Genomic DNA, 19,146 nt, shown 5'->3' with positions numbered 1-19,146 from the left:
TTTCCTCTAAGAATTTTATAGTGTCTGGCCTTACATTTAGGTCTTTAATCCATTTTGAGTTTATTTTTGTGTATGGTGTTGGGGAGTGTTCTAATTTATTTCTTTCACATGTAGCTGTCCAGTTTTCCCAGCACCACTTACTGAAGAGGCTATCTTTTCTCCATTGTACATTCTTGCCTCCTTTATCAAACATAAGGTGACAGTATGTGCGTGGGTTTATCTCTGGACTTTCTATTCTGTTCCATTGATCTATATTTCTGTTTTTGTGCCAGTACCATACTGTCTTGATTACTGTAGCTTTGTAGTATAGTCTGAAGTCCGGGAGCCTGCTTCTTCCAGCTCCGTTTTTCTTTCTCAAGATTGCTTTGGCTATTCGGGATGTTTTGTGTTTCTCTGCCTATATTTTAATTGGGTATTTGTTTTTTGTGTTGTTGATCTGTGTGAGTTCTTTATATATTTTGGATATTAACCCTTTATCAGATACATGATTTTCAAATATCCTCTTCCATTTGGTAGGTTGTATTTTCATTTTGTCGATGGTTCCCTTTGTTGTGCAGAGGCTTTTTAGTTTGATATAGTCCCACTTGTTTATTTTTGCTTTTGTTTCCCTTGCCTGAGGAGACAGATCCAGAAAGATATTGCTAGAATGATGTCAAAGAGTGTACTGCCTATGTTTTCTTCTAGGAGTCTTAGGGTTTCAGGTCTTACATTCAAGTCTTTAATCCGTTTTGAATTGATTTTTGTGTATGATGTGAAATAGTGGTCTAGTTTCATTCTTTTGCATGTAGCTGTCCAGTTTTTCCAACACCATTTATTGGAGAGACTGTCCTGTCTCCATTGTGTGTTCTTTGTTCCTTTGCCAGAAATTAGTTGTCCATACATATGTGGATTTATTTTTAGGCTCTTAATTCTGTTTTATTGATCTATGTGTCTGGTTTTCTGCCAGTACCAGTTTTAGTGTTTAATGACTGAAATTTGGGTTACAAAATATTTATTCAGGTTTTTAAAAAATAGCACTAACAGGGGCTTCCCTGGTGGCGCAGTGGTTGCGCGTCCGCCTGCCGATGCAGGGGAACTGGGTTCGCGCCCCGGTCTGGGAGGATCCCACATGCCGCGGAGCGGCTGGGCCCGTGAGCCATGGCCGCTGAGCCTGCGCGTCCGGAGCCTGTGCTCCGCGACGGGAGAGGCCGCAACAGAGGGAGGCCTGCATACCACAAAAAAAAAAAAAAAATAGCACTAACAAAAAGAAAAATGTCCTATACTGGAATGTAAAATAAATTATCATTTTTTACACTTATCTTCTTTCTTTCTTTATTTTATTAATACTTTATTTTTTAGAGGAGCTTTAGATTTATAGAAAAATTGAGTAGAAAGTACGGAGTTCCCATATATTCCCCTCACTTTCTGCCCTACCCACTAGTTATCCCTATTATTAACATCTTGCATTTGAGTGGTATGTTAGTTACAGTTGATGAATCAAGATGTCTTTCAGTGGGCAAATGGAAAAATAAACAGTGGTACATCCACACAATGGAATATTACTGAACTCTAAAAAAGAAATGAGCAATCAAACCATGAAGAGGTGTGGAGGATCCCTAAATGCATATTACTAAGTTAACGAAACCAGTCTGAAAAGGCTATATACTGTTTGATTCCCATCACGTGACATTCTGGAAAAAGAAGAATGATGGAAACAGTAAAAAGATCAGTGATTGACAGGGGTTGGTGGTAAAGGGATGAATAGATGGAACACAGAGAATTTTTAAGGCAGTGAAAATACTCTGTATGATACCATGATGATGGATACCTGTCAGTCTACTTTGGTCCAAACACACAGAAAGTAAACACCAAGAGTGAACCCTAATGTAAACTGTGAACACTGAGTGATAATGGTGTGTCAGTATAGGTTCACTGATTGTAACACACGTGCTCCCCTGCTGGGGGATGTTGGTAACGGGCGAGGCTGTGCATGTGTGGGGACCGGGGGGATGTGGGGAATCTCTGTACTTTCTGCTCATTTTTGCTGTCAACTTAAAACTGCTCCAAAAAAGAAAGTCTGTTAAAAACAAAGTTAGCACTTCCTGAAATATGATTTTTTTAAGTCTAATTATAATTCCTAGACGTCTTGATTTCTGTTTTAGTAATCAAGAATAATTATAAAGATTTGCTGTGCACCTGAAACTATTACAAAATTGTTAATTGGCTGTACCCCAATATAAAATAAAAAGTTAAAAAAATGAACAATTGTAAAGAAAGGAAAGTGATTTGGGGGTGCTTTATTTAGCTGGCTGTATACTCTTTCATCTCTTTGATTTATTTAAAAACACTTATAATAGGGGTATTGTTCTTCAGCTTCATTTTATGTACTGATGTTTCATGTGGCTTATGCTATAATCAAAGTGGAATCTGACATAGTTTTATCTTTTTCATTTTTACAGATTAAACTGATGTAATACTACTTCTTCCTTAGTGCCTATAAATGGCTTTTGGAAATCTTGTTTGTTGGTTTAGGAAAATGTGTACATATAGTGGTGAAATTTATCTATTGGGGGCTTGGGGTATGTGGTATAATTCTGTAAGTTGTAACAGAACCTACTTTAAGGTGTCAGTAATTTGATTTTCAAACATTTTTACTTCAGTGATTATCTTGGAAAGCAACAGCGTCAAAGTTGATATTAGAAACACAGATCTGGATCGCAAAATTGGTTGAGTGTGTTACAGATTGCTAATGTGCTATGTGTTCAGACTAGTGCACAAAGTTGTGTTTTACATATCAAGTTTCTTCATACTTTCTGAGATTTTCTGAGGTTTTAAGAACTTGGTGTACAGGTAGATGTGGCTTTTCCGACATTGATTGTCCCTTTGCTGAGGTATTTCCGGACCCCTTCCCTTTTGCCTCATGCCTTATCTACCTGTAGTTTTCCCCCTTATTTCTATGTGTGCCACTCTTTTCAACTGAACAGGCAGTTCTTCCTTTTTCACCTCTTCACCTGTTAATCCCTGAGTCCTGGAAGGGCTTTGGGTGGATCTGTGATATCGCTTGGCATTTTTTCTTTGCGCTGCATGACTGTTTCCTCTCCCCATTTCCTCCTTTCCTCGCACCAACGCTTCCTTCATCATTCTCAGCAGTGATTTTGCTTTGTATTTCATGGTGAAAGTTGAGAAAGCACTTCCATTTGCCCTACTCTTTCCAGCTTTCCCACAGGAAGAGGTCTCTCTTGCATTCTCCTGAACTTCTTTCTTTACCTGTACCCTGGATTCCACACCCCCCTGCTCAGGATTGTTCTAGCACTCATTTTTTCTCTCTCCCCTGTATCTTCAACCTCTGGTCTGTAACCCCCGTGCCTTTTCTTGGACATAAAAAGTTCAAATCACTCCTATTTCATATGTGTGTGTGTGTGTGTGTGTGTGCGTGTGTGTGTGTGTGTGTGTGTGTGTATATATATATATATATATATATATATATATATATATAAATTAGAGCCATTTTCTCCCTAGCTTCCGTTTTATCTGTCTTCTTTCCATCACAGCTCAGCTCAGAGATAGCCACTCTGCTCTTTGTAATCACTTCCTCAGTGTTTGTTTACTCCTCGTTTCCCTGGTGTCTGGTGTCTCCACGGGAACTCCATCAGTAAGGCTCCCTGCTCGCCTTTTAATGTCAGATCCCCTTCATTTGGTGTTTAACAACATTGTCCTTTGACACTACTGCTTCCTTTTCCCTGCAATCTCTTCTCCTTAGGCTTCTGTGGTGTCATTTCACTTTCTTCATTGTCTTTGTCTTAGTTGTTCATGTTCCTTTCCGCAGTGTGGCTCAGGGTCTTTGGCTCGTCCCTTAAATATTGCTGTCCCCCCAGGGGGCTATTCTTGTCACTAGTAGAGAGTCTTCTGATATTAGTAATTGCAGTTCTCCTAACTAGTCTGCTTACTTTCAGTCCAGTCCATTTCCAGTTCATTCATATTTCATTTGTCATTAATTCAATAAATACTTACTGAGTATTCTTTCCAAAGTGTAAGTCTATTTATGACATGCCTCAGCCGAAAATCCTTTAGATTTGCATTTTGGGGTAAACTGCAAATTCCTTAGCTCAGCAAATGATGTTCTTTTTTATCTGGCCCTTCTCTGCTACTCTAGCCTTGTTTTTCATCGCTTCACTTCATACCTTCTTTTCAGTTTATGGAACTAATCGTACTTCCACAACATTCATGCATCTCTGCCTTCCATGCTGTTCTCCTGCGCTTCTTCTTTCTTTACTTACTAATATCCACTGATTCTTTAAAACCCATTTTAAGTGTTCTCCCCTCTGGGAGACTTCGTGACTCTCAGGTTGGGCTACTTTGAGATCCCAGGCACCCTCACCCCACTTCAATCATTAATTTACCAGATTGTGTTTCCCTCTGAGGTGGAGACATCTTTGAAGGAAGAGACCTCATCTTATTTAGTTTTGTATTCCTAACACTTAGAATGGTGTTCAGGTCATAGTAGGTTCTCAATAAATAATTGCTTTTCTAGGAGTAAGGGAGCAAGTAAGGAGAAGTATAAGGCGCTGGGGGTTAAGGCCATGTTAGATGATTTTGCTGTCAATCAGAATATGTCCATTTTATAAACCTAATCAAGTGATGGGAGTGAAATTGCTGTGTATTGAGCATCTGCAGAAAGATGATTCTTTGTTTTGTTGTAAGGGAGATCTGAATAGTTAAATTGGGACAGAGAAGGTTGAATTAATCAGAGTTAATCGTTCAGCAAGAGTTTATTGAATGTCGTCTATAGGGAGGACTTGTGGAAGGAGAGGTGCTGTACAGGACTATGGAAGCCAAGCATTCTTTTTGGGGCAGAGCGTTATAGTGAAAATAGGTCAATTTGACATTATCACTACCTAGCTATGTTTTTTTTTTTTTTCCTGCTTGTTAATGTTCTGAGAATTAAATAGACAAATATATGTAAACAGCTCAGTAAACTGTAATGCTCTATGAATTGAAGATGGTTGTCTTTCTTTTATTTTTATTTTCAGTATTTCTTGGTGATTATTTGATTCTTTTGGGACAGTTTGGTGCTGATATATTTCATAAAGAAGTCTGATTTTTTTTTGCGGTACGCGGGCCTCTCACTGTTGTGGCCTCTCCCGTTGCGGAGCACAGGCTCCGGACGCGCAGGCTCAGCGGCCGTGGCTCATGGGCCCAGCCGCTCCGCGGCACGTGGGATCCTTCCGGACCGGGGCGCGAACCCGTGTCCCCTGCATCGGGAGGCCGACTCTCAACCACTGCGCCAGCAGGGAAGCCCAAGTCTGATGTTTTTGTACTGAATAAAAAAGTATGTAGTAATGCAGTTTTATATAAAATGATTATAAGGATTATTGCTAGATTCTATACTAGAGACTTTTACTTTAGAACATATGGAAAAAAAAGATATAATACTCAGAGACTTACTGTTGTCTTTCCATTTTAGGTTGACTGTGCATTGTCACTTATTCGACTTGGAATGGAGCGGAATATTCCTGGTTTGCTGGTTCTCTGTGATAATTTGGTTACTCTGGAAGCACTGGTTTATGAAGCAGGGTGTGATTTAACCCTAACCTTGAAAGAACTCCAGCAGATGAAAGACATTGAAAAACTAAGATTACTGATGAATAGTGTAGGTTTTATTTTAAAACTTTCTTTTTAACTATTCTATATGTACTTTGATTAATATGTGTCTCAAAGCCAAAGATGTAGTGTCCTTCAAACCAGAGAACTTAGTCAATAAAGGAAGGTTTCTTGACTTAAAAAAAAAAATCAAGTTTTGTGAATAAATTACTGAAGGCATCCATAACCATTTTGGCTGGTTTTGTACCTTCTTTGCCCTTCATTCATACTTATCTGTATATGACTTTCTTCCCCACCTCTAGCGAGGCATATTTAAATTAGCTGTCATTCTCGTAATCATGTTTCTAATCCTTCATTTTGTTAAAATTCCCAACTACGTGTGTATTCAGATGATTGGCTGGGTGGTTGTATGAAGAAAACATCTTGGCTTCAGGGTTTGTATGTGAGGGAGAATTTGCCCGGCCATTCTTAGATTTTTTTGGGGGGGTCACTCGGGGGGGAATGTACAGTCTCCAAAGTTAGGAACCGATTTCTACTGAGCCCACTTTTCCTCTCTTTCTCATGCCTCTCACCATCTTTTTTCCTCTTATCAATCCCCCTTTTCTCTTTCCCTCTGTCCCTCCCTTCCTTTTCTCTTACTAATTTCTTTTCCCTGTGATCCACCCAGTGAAGATTGAGTTGTGTTACCTGCAAGATGCCTCTTAAGATATTCAGGTGTATCTCCTGGGATAAAGAAGAGAAGGGATTGTATAATTTCAGGGATAATGAGTAAGATTATGTGTGTCATTTGGAGTTTCGTGAAGGTGGATGTGAAGGGGTAAAACAAACAGAAGAAGAGGAAAAGGGTGGAAGAGAATCTGGGATTTCTCAAGTGGCTCCTTTCTAGAGCTTCCTTATGCATATCTCTCTCTGTTCTTTTCTCTTTCACACTTTCTGTCGGCCTATCCCCCCCCCCCCCACCCGCTAACTCTTTTTACACATACACATACATACACTTTGGGACAGAATCTCTCTTTGCTCTGGAAGACCTCAGGTCTGAGCAGCAGCTGCAGCATCTTTGTCTTCCAGGGCTGGGCTTAGGCTGTCAGGGCCCCCAGGGTGGTCGTGGTACTAAAGCGATGGACCACAGTGCTCTTGCTGCTGTTACAGGCTCTATCAACCCCAGGCAGAGGGTGATTATCTGGCTGCCTCTCAGTCTCCTTGTGAGGCGTGAGTTGGAGAATGTTTTAGAAAGTGTTGGGCTTTCATTATTTCACGTGAGTCTGATTATCCTTGAGCTTTAACTTGTCTGTTATTATCAGGTATTTAATTTAACGTGTGTTTGTTTTGGTGAATTACATTTTCAGTGTTCTGAGGACAATTATGTGACAAGTGCCTACCAATGGATGGTTCCCTTTCTTCATCGTTGTGAGAAACAGTCTCCTGGTGTGGCTAATGAGCTATTAAAGGAATATTTAGTAACTTTAGCTAAAGGAGACTTAAAATTTCCCCTGAAGATATTTCAACATTCCAAGCCTGATGTAAGTAGAAACTTTAACATCTTAAAAAAATCTCTGTAATTTTTTCCCTACAGAATTAGGTTTTATTTACAAATTTTTTAATACTAGGCTTTGCAAGTAATTTCTCTTTAAACAGAAGAAGTAGTTATCATTTTATTCTTTAAAAATGCTTTAGCAGTTTAGTCCAAAATTTTTTTGGAAGTTTTTAAGATTATGTTTACCTTGATTGATTTACTCCAAAGTTTGTTGACTCTTTACTACCTTGTGGAAACTGGCAATACCAAAAAGACTAATAATTGAAAGGTATTGAATTCTTACTATAGGTAGGCACTTTACAAGTGTTAACTCATTTAATCCTTGTAACAATCCTATGATGTAGATATTTTGATTATATTACTATTACAGGAAAAGAAAATCGTGATAACAGAGTGGTTAGGCAATTGCCCGGGGTCACGGTAAGAAGTGGAACCTTGAGTTCAAACATAGGTTTTCTAGTTTCCCAGCTGTGTTCTTAACCATTATGCTTTACTGTAACACCAATAGAAGAAGAAGAAAAGACTTCTACCCTTGAGGACCTTCAAAGTATTTATTAAAATTTTTAGGATCCCGTAAAGAGATCTTATTATTATTCTTAATAACTCTTATATTTGCTGAAGACAGACCTATCTATCTATCTATCTGTCTATCTGTCTGTCTATCTGTCTATCTTTTTTATTGAAATCAAATAGTTGTTCAGATTTACTGGTGATAAATCGTTTTGTTAAGTGCGGGTTACTTTTGAAATGTAAGTTACCTCTTAATTTAACCATAAATCAAATATACTGTTTCAAGGGATAGTGGCTCCCTTTCCATTGGAGGGAACTCAAGCAGTATGGCGTAGTCACTCGAGGCACTGACTTTGTAGTGAGAGTTAAAGCATTAGGTTGGGATTCAAGCAGAAGCATTGAAGGCCCCTTCTAATCCTAAATTCTAATTGAAAGTACTCCCTGTACTAGCCTTTGTTAGCAATTTGATGTCCTCTAAGGTATATGGTCATAGACCATTATAATCAAGATGAAAAGGAAAGCATTGCTTAGTTAATCTCGCACATTTTTTGGTTTCTGGAAGGGCTGTCTGTCAGAAATATCTCTGTTCGTTGGCTATTTAAAGTTTTCCATCTTCTCATAAGCAGTTTCCACTTAGTATTCTGATTTTAAATTTGGGCTGGTTTACTATGAGCCGAGGGTGGGTTGCTTATGACAGCAGAATGCTATGTGAGAAGCAGGATGGGTTGAATATGAATGTTTTATGAGGAAGAGAGAAGTGACTTTAAATTCTTTCGAGTAACCTTGTTTGCGATTCTTCTTCCTTACAGAGTCTTGTAAATCCTTTGTATATAGTCAGCTTTTTGTTGTTTTTACTTGGCAATTTAGCATGTGCCTTTTGAATAAAATATATAGCCATTTGCCTTTCTTGAAATATGTCAGAATCAAAGCAGAGAACAATGGTGTTGCTGGGCTCTTCCTTTCCAATCCACCCTCTCTATTTCTATCGATGTTATCTTTCCACAGCACAAATTTGATCATGTCATGATCTACAGAAAATCTCTGGTGGCCTACCATTGCCCGCAGGGGAAATGTTGGGCTCTCTTAAGTGGCGTGGAAGGTTCTTTGCGGTCTGCTTCTAGTCTACCTCTTCAGCCTCATTTCCCTTCATGAATGCACTGGTTTACACACACTGACTTTTCACCTCTTGACCCTGTCAGGTTCTTTCATGCCTTTTTGTGTTCTGTGAGGCTGTTTCCTTTGCTTGTGATAATCAGGCCCCTTTCCTTCATTTAACAAATACCTGCCTACCCTTCAGGATCCTGCTGTGAAACCTCGGGGGACTTATCTGTGCTATAGGGTGGGCCTAGTAGCTGCCTCTAGAATAATGCATATCTCACTGTGCTGTCATTGCTTGTTCAAGTTTGTCTCCCCCTCTCTTGGTTTCCTGGGTCTGTCCTCTGTCTCCGGTGGCTCTGTGCTGCCAGGGGTAGCACAGTGCCTTGTAGAGAGCACGTGCTCAGTGCATTTTGGCAGGGCAGATGCAGGAATGAATGATTAACTCTGGGTTTCATTATGATGCTTTAGATCACTTGGTTACATTTATTTGCCGTGCTAGGATTGTCCTTGGAGCATTGTTTTTATTTTATTTCCCTTGACTGTTCGCAAAAAGAATTTACCTTGGATCTGCCATGAATCATGCACAAGGTATTTGTAGTGCTATAAAGGGAGCCGTGATTTCTGTGTCCAACAGCTGAGGTTAAGGTGTATATGCTGCATTAACAAATGACCTGGCAATCTTAGTAGTCGACAACAGCAAACGTTCGTTTCTCACAAGTGTCACGTAGGCTGCGGTTGGCCTTCTGCTGTGTTCCATGTCTGGTTCATTCCAGGACTCAGGCTGAAAGAACAGTCCCCTTTTCTAACTTGTGGCACAGGGAAAAGAACAAAGTAGAAGCACACAGTGGCTCTTAAAGCTTAGCTCCCAGTGTCTCAAATTACTCCCTCTCACATTTCACAGGCTGAAGGCCCTGTGGCCACACCTGGTGTTAATGCGGCAGGGAAGAACAATCCTCTACTGGAAAGAGGGGAGCAAACAATGGGAACCCTAAGGCAGATACAAATTTGTCTTTTCAACTATCTCATGTGTTTCAGACTCTTCCTCTCTTTTATAACATCCTGATTTTAAGCACTCATTTCTGATTTTAAGCCATTGCTCTTTGCTTGAATCCCTCTTTGGGAAGTGAAACTTGTGAAGTAACTTGGGCAAGTCTGGATAGAGATGACTTGGAAATAAAATATTCTACCTTCTCGTATCGTTTTCTGTCTTTTATACGTTTTTTTTTTTTAACGCATTTTTGCATTAGAACTATATGGATTAAAAAGAAAACAATTTTCTGGGCCCAACCGAGGGATAATAGATTAGAATCTGGGGGAATATGGAATATGCCACTCTTGTTTTTGCTGTTCCCACCATTCTCTTATGGTGAAGGTCACTTTAATCTGATCGGGTATTGAGCTGTTTCAGGTTTCAAAAAGTCTGTCCTATTTCCAGTTCTCCCGTATTCCTAGGGTGTGTCCAAATTAGAAGTATTGAATACTTCCTAGACCCTTCTGCTCGTAGATACCAGACTGTATTCCAGTAATGTGGACAAATGGGAAAGTCTCCTTAACACTGTAAACTCTCAGCTGCAGTTTCCTGTTGGCCTACTTTGGGCCCACACTCCTTAGGACATCGAAAAGTGCCTCTAGGACTGTGCTGTTCAGTATCGTAGCCACTAGTCACGTGTGGTTATATAAATTAAAATATAAAACTGAAAACTGTTACCCAGTCTCACTAGTTTTCTGTGCTATTCCCAGTATTTTACAGTTGCAAACAGTGCTACAACGAGTAACCTGTTTATATTTATTTTGTATTATTGCCATATCTTCAGGGTATATTACTGCAAGGGGATTCCGGGCTCTAAAGGCGGGGTTGTGTTGGTATTACCACATTTCTCTCCAGACGGGTTGTTCCAATTTACATTTCCACCAGCAATGTGTGAGCATGGCTGTTTCTCCACAACTTTGCAGTCACAATTTGTTGTCATATTTAAAAGATTTTGCCACCGTGATGGGTGAAAAATTACATTTCAGTGTTGTTTTAGTTTGTACTTCTCTAAATATGAGTGAATTTGAACATTTTCTCATATGCTTGAGAGGCATTGTCATTTTTGTGAATTGTCCATTCCTGCCTTTTCCCCATTTTTCACTTTGATTTTTGTTTCTTTGTGCCTTAACTTTTAGAAATTCATATATATTAGTGTAATTAGTCCTTTTTCTGTGGTTTCTGTTGTGACTATTTCACCCAGTGGGTAGGTTGTCTTTTGACTTTGTTTATGGTGTATTATGTCATGCAGAATTGTTTACAGTTTATTTTTTGTGTAATCAAATTGAGCAATTTTTTTAAAAATTGCTTCTGTATTTTGAGGCATGATGGGAAAACCTTTTCCTATTACAAGGTTAAAGAAGAAATCACTCATGTTTTCTTCTAGTACTTGTATGGATTTATTTTTATGTTTAGACCCCTAATCTATTTGGAGTGTGTTCTTTTGCAGGGTGTGAGATACGGATCTGTTTTATGTTTTCCCTAATGCTACCTAGTTGTTGCAGCACCATTTATTTAAAAAGTTCATCTGTACCTGAGTGATTTGAGATGCCACCTCTGTCATATACAAAATTTCCATTTGTTCTGAGTCTAATTCTATTGTTTTATTGGTCTGTTTGTCCATATACTAAGTACCACACTGTTTTAATTATAGAGATTTTATAGTCTGTTTTTAAAGTCTGGTATGGGTAGTAGTCCTCTGTAGTGTTTTCTTCCCCCAGTTTTTTAAAAGTTATTCTTGTATATATATTTTTTCTATCTGAACTTTAGTATAGTGTTCAGTCACCCTATTCAAGAATAGGGGACATCATTCTATTTGTTCATATCTTTCTTAGTGTCTTTCAGGAGTGTTTAAAATGTTTCCTTATATAGGTTTTGCACATTTCTTGTTAAATCTATTCCTAACCACTTAATTTTCTGTTTACATTACAAATTGAGTTTTATTTACCCTCATTTTCTCTAACTTTATTGTTTGTGTATATGAAAGTTATTGATTTTTGTGTGATAATTTTCAGTGATTCTTTCACTGTTTTACTGATTTCTTTTGTTGCTTGTTTCTCGGCGGTTTCCCAAGTATTCTAGCTTAACATCTGTTGTTCTTTTTCTAGTTGTCTACTAGTGCATAATTTTAAGACCTTTTAAAAGAAATTATGACTTTGTTACATTTTACCTTGCTATGCAATATGGGAGAAAATTTGCTGCCCATGGTGAGGAAGATTTATTGATTTCCTGGAAAGTCCTAAATGGGCTCCCTTCTATTAGCTTGAGGTGGGACAAATGATGGTTTAATAGTGACCACTGAGATATTAGTACAGGAATAATGAGAATAAAAGGAAGTGTGTCTTACTATATGAAGTTGGACATCTGTGGAGAGTCTAATAGGACAGCAGTGAAAAGTATCTTAATGTGAGCATTATAATTCACGTTCACAGTAGAGTGTATTAAGAAGGATATGCTGAGTGGCACAGGAAGAGAACGGAAAGGTGCCATAGGAGTACAGAGAGGAATAAGAATTCACATAGAGAGTAGTATGAGGATTTATTCCTTGGACCAGCAGTTATCAAGTATAAGCAAGAGACTCTGGAAATCTGGGGAAGTCCATTGAAGTCAACCAAATGGACATAAAGCTGGATTATTCGGGAGGTTTTAGAGACTAAGGTTTTAAGAAGTTCCTTGAGAAGACATTCCAGGTAGGAGTAGAATAAGACAAAGGGACGTAATCAGACTAATGCCATGTTTAGAGAAAGGCAAATTATTTAACCTGAGTGGACTAAAACTTTGAGCAGAGAGGCAGTGGTTCATAGGACTGGAAAAGTGGGTGGGCACCAGGCCATGAAGGAGCCTGAGTGAAAGGCCAAAAGTTTACTCTTTACCTTTCACATTGAAAGTCTACTTAAGGGTTTTGAACATACCTGATCAAATAGGGACTCTAGAACATTTAACTTTCAAGTGACACTTCAGCGTCTCAGGGAGGGAAAGACAGGAAGCAGGAAGATGGAGGAAAACATCAAGGGCTCTGGCTTCTGTTTCAGCTGGTTTCCCACGTCGTTCCTTGACTGAAACTGGTTTCAGTTTTTTCATCTTCCTCAGATGCTTCCTTACCATATTTTTTATTACATATTTTTTTATTGTTTATTACTATATTTTTTCTCAGACTCTTCCGTTCTTCCGTACATGAAGCTCTTCTGCAGGATTGTGAGAGCTAACACTTAGCTTAGGCTCTGGAGCCAGTTGCCTGCATTCAAATCCTGGCTTGACCATGACCAGCTCTGTGCCTTGAGCAAGTTGTTCGTCCCCTCAGTGCCTCGATTTTCCCTTTATGTAAAATAGAAATGATACTAGCACTAACCTTACAGGATTGTTTTGAGGATTTGTGAATTAATGCACTTAAAGCGCTTAGAAACAGTACCTGGCACACAATAAGAAAATGGGAAAAGCTAGCTATTTTCGTTAATTTTTTTTTTTTAACATCTGTATTAGAGTATAATTGCTTTACAATGGTGTGTTAGTTTCTGCTTTACTGACACTTTTGTTGTGCCCTGCTTGTCCCTATTTCACCAGTTTGTCACTTTGCAAACTTGGATAACTAACTCTTTGTCAAATGTTGATGTCAAATTAATGATATATTTCTTTCTTTTTTTTTTTTTTTCCTGCGGTACGCGGGCCTCTCACTGTTGTGGCCTCTCCCGTTGCGGAGCACAGGCTCCGGACGCGCAGGCTCAGTGGCCATGGCTCACGGGCCTAGCCGCTTCGCGGCCTGTGGGATCTTCCCGGACCGGGGCACGAACCCGTGTCCCCTGCATCGGCAGGCGGACTCTCAACCACTGCGCCACCAGGGAAGCCCAATGATATATTTCTTAATACCTTGAAGAATCCTTTAACCCAAGTACTTTAGAAAACTTTTCTTCCCTGATAACCTTACTAAGGTTTCCTCTTTCCATCCATTTCTTCTTCTCATCCATTGATGTGGTTTTTCTACTGAGAAAATGCCTTTGTTTGGCAGCTTCTCTTCATCACTTTTTTCTCTGTTTTGTGAGTTTCTACTGAAATGTTGAAAAGTAGTAGATGGTTATTATGGAAATCATCTTAAGCTTATTTTGTTGTTGTAAAGGGCTCTAAGAAAATAGTTTCAAACTTCCATTTTGGTTTCGTGGTGGTAATAACATAAGCATTCTACATGTATTACTTTATTTAATCCTCACAGCAATGCTATTAAGAAGATGTTAATATTCCAGTTTTATAGATGAGAAAAACAAGGCACAAATCTGTTATTTTTATATCTTAGAAAATACTTTAAGAATGGGTCTCTGTGGTTTACAATGGGAAAGTGACCCCCAAGAGCCATTTTTCTGCATCAGAAATATGGAGTGTATTTTGGGATATGAATATTACGGCATTACAATGCGACTTCTTTCGAGTAGAATGTCAGTACTGTTGTGTCCAATGACTAATACCTAATGCACACTGAAAAATAGTAAGTTTGAACATCTCTGAATATTAGTTAAGGAATTTTATATATTTTTGTGATTGAAACACATAAAATTTGGTTTTAGGGTTAGAAATGTTGTTTTTAATGAATTGCCTTTTTAGTTCACTGTGTTTCTTCTATCTGCTTTGTCTTGAATGGGTCATGAATTGAAGAATCTGTTTTCAGCAGATGCAAAGCTTATGGGTACAAATTTTCTTTTCTTGCTGATTCTGTAATTAAAATGCAATTTCATTTAGAATAATTAAAGACCCCAAAAGTTTGTAAGCTAAAGAAAAACCAGGATTTGTTTCTGCAGCTGATTAATTGAGCTATTTAATATTCTATTGACAGTGGTACTGGGATATGGCAAAACTGAATGTAAATCTATTGACATTTAGCACAACATGCTTTATTTCTCTAGTTGCAGCAAAAAATAATTCCTGATCAGGACCAACTGATGGCAGTAGCACTAGAATGCATCTATAACTGTGAACGAAATGACCAGCTCGCTCTTTGCTATGACTTATTAGAATGTCTGCCACAAAGAGGATATGGGTAAGAATCCACAGTGTGCCTTTGTTATGGTTGTGTCTTTTTACTCTAACAGTTAAAATGAAGATGTTGCTTCTCTGAATGTTCATTGTAGAGAATTTGGGGAATATAAAGAAGAAAATGAGATCACGTGCAAGCCTGTTGCCTCGAGATAGACACTTGTTTTTCTAACAGTATATAGGACGTCACTATAATTTTGTTAACCTTGATAATTATCCATTAAAAAGCAAGCAAGAATATCACTACCGCCACAACAAAAAGTACTCTCTTAAGTGGATAGACGGTGATATCTCTTTGTTTTAAATTGTGTTTCTACTTAAGCTTTTTCCTTATTTATGGGCTAGTTGTATTTTTTCTATGAATTGTTTGTTCTTGGCCCTTGCCCAGAATAAAACTTCTAAGTTATAATGTATGGATATACATACCTCATTTAGTGATATGCAAATCAGATTATATTTTCTCTTTGGAAGTCACATAACAATCATTCCTTTAATCACTCTTTTAACACACAGTACATATTATAAATTTCATATCTGGAGAAGTTAATAACAGCACATGGAAAAGCACTGAATGAAAAATCGGTGGGCCTGTTTCTAAGCCTTTGTGACTACACCTGAGTCACGCAACTTCTATGGTCATCAGTTTCCTCATTTGCAAAATCAGGTGTTTAGACAAGAAATCTTCCTCATGCTTTGGTTTTCTTCTTCTCCTCTCTCTTTCTTCTTTTCTCTCTCTCTTTTCCTTCCAAGGAAATTTTTATTTTTTGTGTGAAATGAATGATAGAAGTCACTTGATTTTGCAACCCAATGTGAAATAATTGTTTCACGTAGTCAGTAATAGAATTGAAATCAGGTGAAAAATTGATGGGGAAGGGATATTTGCATGGTACCAAAGTATTACCTTTAGCAAATATTTTTTTTTTTTTTGTAATTTCAAAGGGGAAATTTACCTTTATAGAGTCTAAGTCTGACTGCCGTCACCTTTGATCAAGTTATCAAATATGACATCACTTACAATCAGGCAGCCTAGCCATATGTGCCTCCTGGTGAGAAGCAGTGTGAAGTAAAATTACTTACCCTGAATCTAATCAATCCTTTAAGCCAAACTTCTAGTTTACAGTCAATGTAGGGAATAAGAGGACAAGTTAAATAACACCATGAAGAAGAAAAATAGATAAATACAGACTGTGAGATATTCTATAGGTTATATTGTCTTTTTACTTTGAAAAGTCAGTGACCTGGAGAAAAACAAATTGGTGGGGATGAGGAGGTGCTATTCTAAAATCATGAAGTCCAAGGGAACATGAGCCCCTTCTAATTTTTAACCATAGAGTAAATAATGTATGTACTAGTTAAAATCAGGGTACAGGAAGACTTGTAATTGATAAACTATTGGTTGCTCTCCTTCCCCATCCTTGAATACCTGTCTTCTAAAAGTAAACACTCATTGTAGGTCATGTTTTTCTTCTTGACTTTGCCTGCGTCCTTTAAAATATTATGCTCACGTTGCTCTTTATTGATTTTACAATTTTAGATGATTATTGACTTCCTTTCATTGAAGCCTACCCTTCCCCCATACCTACTTCTCTTAACCATTTTTTTCAGTGTAGTCAAAGTGGTATTTCTATCATTATGATTATGTATATACTGTTTTCACAGAGCTAGGTATGATTGTATTTCCTTTTTCTGCAACTTTTTGCTTTTCGTGGATTGAATAATTTCCTTTTTTGTCATTGTTTTTTGTTTCCATTTACCTCCCCCACTCTTCTGACAGAAGTGTAAAATTCCTTTTCAAGGTAAAAATATCTAGTAATCTCTCCTTTCTCTTTTCACTCGATGTCTCTCTCTCTCCCTCTTTTGAAACATCTTTCTTAGAATTGTCTTTTCTCTTCCTTTGATATGAATTGTTCTCTTCTCTGCTGTACAGCATTCATCCTTGGACTTTTGTTTGCAACTCTCTTGTGTTGCATATTGCATTTCTGGGATTATTATCTTTTTCTTTCTTTACTTATTCCCTTATTTTGATGGAACATAATCTTGAATAGCTTCCTGTCAAATGTTGCATGGAGGCATTTTTATTTTAAGACTATCACATGTCAAAAAAATATCATAATTGCATCCTTACACTTGATAGAAGGCTTGGCTGTGTATGGAACTCTAGGTTTCTGATCCTTTTCCTTGTGAGTTTCGAAGGCATCACTCTTGTCTTCTCCTTCCAGTGTTGTTGAGAAGTCCAAGGCTATTATACGGCTTTTTCCTCCCCTTTTTGGAATACTTCAGTACCTTCCCTTCATTTCTCATGTTCTGAAATATCATAAGGATGTGTTTTATTCTGAGTCTGAAATTTATCATTGTTCATTTAAATCGTGTATTTCAACCTGGAAACTCATGTCCTTCAAACTGTTGGGAAATTTTCTTATATTTTTTTCCCGTTAAGTTTCCTTGATAAGTTTATTTGCATGTCCTTCTTTTTTCTGTTTTTTTTGCACATTTTAAATTTATTTACTGCCCTTTTTGTTCTTTTTCCCATGTTTTGATCTTTTGTTAAGTGATCAGGGCGATTTCTATAGTTTTATCTTCTAATCCATATTTTGAATTTAAAATTTATTTTGGCTTTCTTTTTTTTTTTTTTTTTTTTTTTTGCGGTACGCGGGCCTCTCACTGTTGTGAACAGCCTCTCTCCGGACGCGCAGGCTCAGCGGCCATGGCTCATGGGCCCAGCCGCTCTGCGGCATGTGGGATCCTCCCAGACCGGGGCACGAACCCGTGTCCCCTGCATTGGCAGGCGGACTCTCAACCACTGCGCCACCAGGGAAGCCCCTATTTTGGCTTTCTTATTTAAATTCCAAGAACTTTTTCTCATTCACTTTCAAACAAAATAATATCCTGCTCTTGTTTCATAGATGCATAAATTCACTTCTACACCCTGCATTACCCTTACCCCACCGTGATCTCTGATTTTTCATATTCGGTTTGTTTGCATCTCTGTTTTTACTGTGAGGACCTTTCCTCCATGTCTAGTGATTCTTGGCCATTAATTTATATCTAAGATAGTAAAAGTTGATTGGATGCCTTGTTACAAGCTGAAGGCTTTTCATTATAGGAGTCCTTGGGAAATTGCCTTATATGTGAGCAGCTAGATTGTCAATCTTGCTTCAGTTTTGATTTTAGGAGGGGTAAGGTAATCTTAGATTCTGTGTATTATGTTACAGAAATGTTGGTTGGTTTGTAGATCCTGATTATTCATCTCTTCTCATTAAGGGTCTAAGTACTAACCCCCAAGAAAGAAAGCAGTTAGCCTTGTTACTGGTAAAGCTAAATGGAGACTGTACTAGTGGTTAATACTTCCCTTCCTCAGTCCAGGTTTAGGGAATCTTCATGTAGGAAAAGTTATAATCACAACATCCATGTATTACCCAAACCTGTACAGATATGACCACAAGCTCCCTCCCATCCTCAGTGAAGAGCAGCAAGTGTACCTCTGGGAACCGTGGGCCTTCAGTAGGCAAACAAAGGGCTGGTAACGTGGATTGTATTAACAATTTTTTAGCAAACCGTCCTTACTCATCATTTAAAAACCTCAGCCCAGTGGATGTCAGAGTATCAGTAGTCAAGGTGCTCTTCCCAGAGGGTGACAAGAGATGCAGAATCCTCTTCCTAACAAGCATCTCAGAGAGCAGAAGTGGTGGGAGTTTCTTCCTTACATGGTCTAGGTGGGTGATTTGATGGTCCCTCTGCCACTTGGTGCCCCTTGGTTGTCCTGAATCATCTAGGTAAGATCATTGACTTCCAGCTGGCATGTGCAATTTTTAAAAATAAATGTATTAGACTTAGTTCTTCAGTAACATCAAATAAGCATAAATATCAATTAGAGCTTATCTGTTAACTTTTAAATAGTAATTTGCCTACCATGAGGAGATAGTCATGATATCAATTGAATGATGATATTAAAAGAACATTTTTTATGTAGACATTATAATGAGAGGATGAGTATATTTGTTTTCAAAGAATGTGTAGGCTAAGAAATGCCTCTTTTGTGTATGTGTGGCTGAAAGCTTTTTCGGCTTCAGATTAATGGTTTCTGATCTAACAGATTTTTTTTTTTGGTAAACATAAAAAATAGCATGGTACTCTTTTGTTGTTCCATTTATTTCTTAATGATTGTATTTCATAATTATAATTTTCTAAATAATTTGCAATTATAAATTAGCCTAGTATTAAAATATAGGCCTTCAAAATACTTACTCTGGTTCTCTTTGCTCCTCGTGCCAACTTTGTCGATTCACGTTCCCCCAGTGATCAGTCGTGTATTTTTAGTGGTTAAATGGTTGTTGTTTACCAAATGGTTAACTGTATTTTTTCACTATTTAGGAAATTA

At 38.0% G+C, this 19,146-nt stretch overlaps 1 protein-coding gene across 1 annotated transcript in view; it reads left to right on the top strand.

Annotated features, from left to right (window-relative positions):
* The window catches only part of NBAS (NBAS subunit of NRZ tethering complex), a 357,350-nt gene that overhangs the window by 149,613 nt on the left and 188,591 nt on the right, over positions 1-19,146 (top strand). The window contains exons 24-26 of the mRNA XM_024119119.3: positions 5,444-5,629; positions 6,927-7,100; positions 14,639-14,772. Of these exons, the coding sequence (XP_023974887.1) occupies positions 5,444-5,629; positions 6,927-7,100; positions 14,639-14,772 (494 nt within the window). The remainder of the gene's footprint in view (positions 1-5,443; positions 5,630-6,926; positions 7,101-14,638; positions 14,773-19,146) is intronic.

The sequence above is a fragment of the Physeter macrocephalus genome, chromosome 12 (assembly GCF_002837175.3).
Source record: "Physeter macrocephalus isolate SW-GA chromosome 12, ASM283717v5, whole genome shotgun sequence".
Classification (NCBI taxonomy): Eukaryota; Metazoa; Chordata; class Mammalia; order Artiodactyla; family Physeteridae; genus Physeter; species Physeter macrocephalus.
The sequence above is the reverse complement of the archived record's forward strand: the minus strand, read 5'-3'. Positions and strand labels throughout refer to the sequence as shown.